The sequence below is a fragment of the Geotrypetes seraphini genome, chromosome 11 (genome assembly GCF_902459505.1).
Source record: "Geotrypetes seraphini chromosome 11, aGeoSer1.1, whole genome shotgun sequence".
NCBI lineage: Eukaryota > Metazoa > Chordata > Amphibia > Gymnophiona > Dermophiidae > Geotrypetes > Geotrypetes seraphini.
The window spans coordinates 109,314,785-109,318,779 of NC_047094.1; the positions used below are offsets into that span (position 1 = coordinate 109,314,785).

A 3,995-nucleotide genomic window follows, 5' to 3' on the forward strand; every position below is an offset into this window, starting at 1 on the left:
ACCCCCTGTCCAGGCCACAGTGATTTTTCTGTAGTAGCAGATGTCCCCCTGCCACTGCTCCCCCCTCCTTCCTGAGGCTGCTTGCGCTCAGTCCAGATCAATCCCTGTGACTGCACTCCCCAACCCCATCCAAGTGTTCTTCCTGCAACGCCACTGGTCAGGGCCTCGCTCTCTTTTGCTGAGTCACGGGAACCAGCGCAATCACGCCAGGAACTTCAGCCTTCCCCGGGAAGCAAAGCGAGCACAGCCACGCTGGTTACGCACCAGGTGCCCTAGCCCTCCCTCCCCCCCCAAAAAAAAAGAGGCAACATAAAAGCACACAGCATGACAGGCAGCCCATGCCTGCAAAAGTCACCAAAAGCCACCACGGAAAAGCATCGGGCAGGGGTTCGACTTAAAAGGTTTATTACAATTGTTGCTCGTTAATGCTTCCAAAGTAGCAACGATGCATAGATCCCAAAATATACATATGCTGTTTTCTTATAGAAATAGATTATTCTTTATAATAAAAAAAACATAGACATCTTTAAAAAGATTACACCGACCACGACTGACAGTTACACAAGGTTGCATCATTTGTGTACACATTCATACAGCCATGTTTAAAGTATTGCATCACGATCTCCCTTTCTTTTTTGCTCCTTAAATAACACTATTATTCAACCGTACAAGATTTGAATATCAATTTTTTTTTTTTTTTTTTAAACCATTTGCAAAAGACAAGGTGCAAGTTTAACCAACACTGCCAGGATTCTGCCCTCTTTGCTATACAGATTATTGTTGCGGGCGAGTGTGTTTCTTTCCCTAGCGTGGAAAGTTTTTTTTTTGAGTTTTTTCTGGGGGCTCTTTTTTTTCCCAGTCTCGGAAGCAGACCAAAAAAATAGCGCCCCCCACTAGCAGTGTCCCGTGGCGGCCAGCAAGGGCTCGGGCAGCTGCTTAAACAAGTTCCGCAGCGTGCTGAGCTCCCGGGACAGCTGATCGACTTTCTTTTGCAGCCGCTCGTTCTCGGCCGTCAGTTCCAAAACTTTGTGCTGCGTCTCCATGTTGCGGATCTTGGCCTTGTCCCGGCTCTTCCGCACGGCGATGTTGTTGCGCTCCCGCCGGATCTTGTACTCGTCGCTCTGCTTGTCCACCGACTTCTTGGCCTTGCCGCCCTTGGCCCCGCCGTGGCCCGCCTTGTCGGCCGGGCCCGGCGTGCCGGGCGGGCTCGACGACGACGTGCTGGACAGGTTGCCGCTGCTGCCGCTCGGCACCGCCTGGTACGCCAGGTAGGCCGGCCTCAGGCCGTAGGGCGGGCTGGCGGACGGGCCGCCGTCGTCCTTGCGGGGCGCCTTGTACGAGTCCAGGCGCTCGAAGACGGGCTCCACCTTGGTCTCCACCAGGTGCGGGTAGCCCAGCAGGCCGCCGGGCTTGGGGCCGGCCGCGCACAGGCTGTGCCGGGCCAGGGCCAGGTGGCCGTAGTTCTTGCCCTTGTAGTCGTCGGCGAAGAGCTCGGACAGGAAGTCGTGGCCCGGAGGCTCCAAGTGGCCCCCGGCTGCGGGCGGCTCCAGGTACGGGCTGAAGTCGATGGCTCTCTCGTTGTCCCCGATGGCCAGTTCGCTCATCGAGCGGCCCCGGTGCAGCTTGCTGAAGGCGAAACAGTCCGAGTCGTAGTAGAAGTTGGCCACTTCCATCGATTTAAAGGCCGGCTGGACGGGGACGCATGCTGGATCCCAGTTGAGCAGGCGTTGCATGAAAGCGGACGGGCGAAAGAGCCGCGGCTCGGCTGGGGGCGTCAGCTCTTCGGCCGGGCTCCTCGCCCACCGAGGCGGCTCAGATCGCTAGCAGAGGCCGGTGCCGGACCGCTGGGCTCCGAGGGCTGGCATGCAAGTGTCTGACTTGACAAACTTCCTCGCCGCCCGTATTTATAAGGGCGCGGCGGTAGGGGGCGCCCCCTCCCCGTGACGTCACGATTGACAGCCCGCAAAAGAGACGAGAAAGCCTTTCGGGGGGGGGGGGGGGGGGCGAGGTTAGGATCCGTGCTCGTTCGCTTCTCGCACCTAACCCTGGCCGGGGGAGGGATTAAGGCACAGGCAAACTAGGCGCATGCCTAGGCTCCGATGTGATTCAGTGGCTCCAAGTGCAGAGTTTTGGTTTGGTTATTAAGTTGCTGGCGGAAAGAAGGGTGAACCATCGCAGCGCACCTGTTCACTGTCCTCCAGATGTTTGGAGGGAGCTCTTTCAGATGTACTCCAATGGCTCCCAATGGAGATTTTTGCATTGGCCGGGAGGGGCAGGAGCAGAGAGAGAACCATGGCAGGCCACCTGTTCACTGTCCTCCAGATGTTTAGGTGAGGGCTCCCAATTCAGATTTTTATTTTGGCCATGAGAAAGGAGGGGCAGGAGCAGAGAGAGAACCATCGCAGCGCACCTGTTCACTGTCCTCCAGATGTTTGGTGGGGGCTCTTTCAGATGTACTCCTATGGCTCCCAATGGAGATTTTTTGCTTTGGCCGGGGTGGGGGGGGGTTAGGAGCAGAGAGAACCATCGCAGCCCACCTGTTCACTGTCCTCCAGATATTTAGGTGGGGGGGCTCCCAATGCAGATTTTTGCTTTGGCCAGGAGAAAGGGGGGGGGGGGCAGGAGCAGAGAGAGAACCGTTGCAGTCCACCTGTTCTTCCACGAAACAGCTCTGCTTACCTGTTGCTTCTTCCTCTGTCAATATTCCTCTACAGTCAGACCCACATGGGGGTCCCTTTGGCGGCATTCAGATGGATTTATATTAGGACGGGGACCCCAGACAGGGGTTAATGCTGCCCTGGCCATTTATTGCTCAGCTAGCTCTGACCCTCTCCCCTCCCACCCCCCATTTCCAGCCACAGCTTGAACGTGTGCTCGCTCTGTTTACCTTACGTGCTCAAATTAGCATAGTACAAAAGTGACGTCAAAGCAGCCTGATAGCCCCCAAAAGGGGGAGGGGGTGAGCAGTAAAGTGTTATTAAGCAGTCTGCAAAGTTTAAAAAAACAAAACAGGAAATCAAGAAGTTCCATTGGAAAAACTCGCACCAGCACCTGTTACTCTTTACAAAAAATTTTAAATCTCTGCCAATCTAGGGCTGGCGATTCAGTGTGGGGGGGGGGAAGGGGGAGATAGCACCGAAAATGAACATGTAATTTACCCTATAGGCAGGCAATCTTTATCCAATAGAGATTTTACAATAAAGCTCCAAGGTAAACAAAAACAATTGTCACATGAGACGGTCTTGTGGTGGTTTGGGGAAACAACCAGAGGAGAAAAAAAGTCTCGCGTTATTGTATACCCATGCCACAGGATGCTCCTGTCTTGACACTTTTTATTAAACGGAGAATTTCTTGCAGGTTCCGAAAGACTGCCTTGATCTCAGTTGCACGGTCGAAAGCGAGGATTTCCTGCACAGTTTCACCTTTAACCTACACAGAATACAATTGCGTGTTTACCATGCTGTGTGCTTTATTACGTTGGCACCGGTCCCCCTTCCTCTTCGGCAAAGTTGAGAAAAAGAGCCGTTTGTGTATGTGCCAGGTCGGGGGAAAGAAAGACAGGGGAATGGCACAACCAGGCATCGGAGGGTGTTGTACATTCCCAGATAAAGGAGCATGAAGCTCTACAATGAATGCATACTTAAAAGCCAAAGGGTGAAATGTTATTCAAGCTGTTAACAGACTCGCCACTGGGCTCTGGAGAGAGGCACCTTCTGTGATCGTGGTTGAGCTAAGTCAGGGGTAGGCAATTCCGGTCCTCGAGAGCCACAGACAGGTCAGGTTTTCAGGATATCCACAATGAATATGTATGAGATGGATTTGCATTGCACTGCCTCCTTGAGATGCAAATCTATCTCATGCATATTTATTGTGGATATCCTCAAAACATGACCTGCCTGTGGCTCTGGAGGACCAGAACTGCCTACCCCTGAGCTAGGTTTAAAATGAAGGAGGAACACCAGAAAAGCAAACAGACACCTAAGAATAGGATCCGG

At 53.4% G+C, this 3,995-nt stretch overlaps 1 protein-coding gene across 1 annotated transcript; it reads right to left on the reverse strand.

Annotated features, from left to right (window-relative positions):
- Window positions 1-388: 388 nt before the first annotated feature.
- On the reverse strand, window positions 389-1,891 carry CEBPB (CCAAT enhancer binding protein beta). The gene has a single exon (XM_033914858.1). The coding sequence runs from the start codon at window positions 1,731-1,733 to the stop codon at window positions 894-896; it is 840 nt and encodes a 279-aa protein (XP_033770749.1). The 5' UTR covers window positions 1,734-1,891; the 3' UTR covers window positions 389-893.
- Between the last annotated feature and the right edge of the window lie 2,104 nt (window positions 1,892-3,995).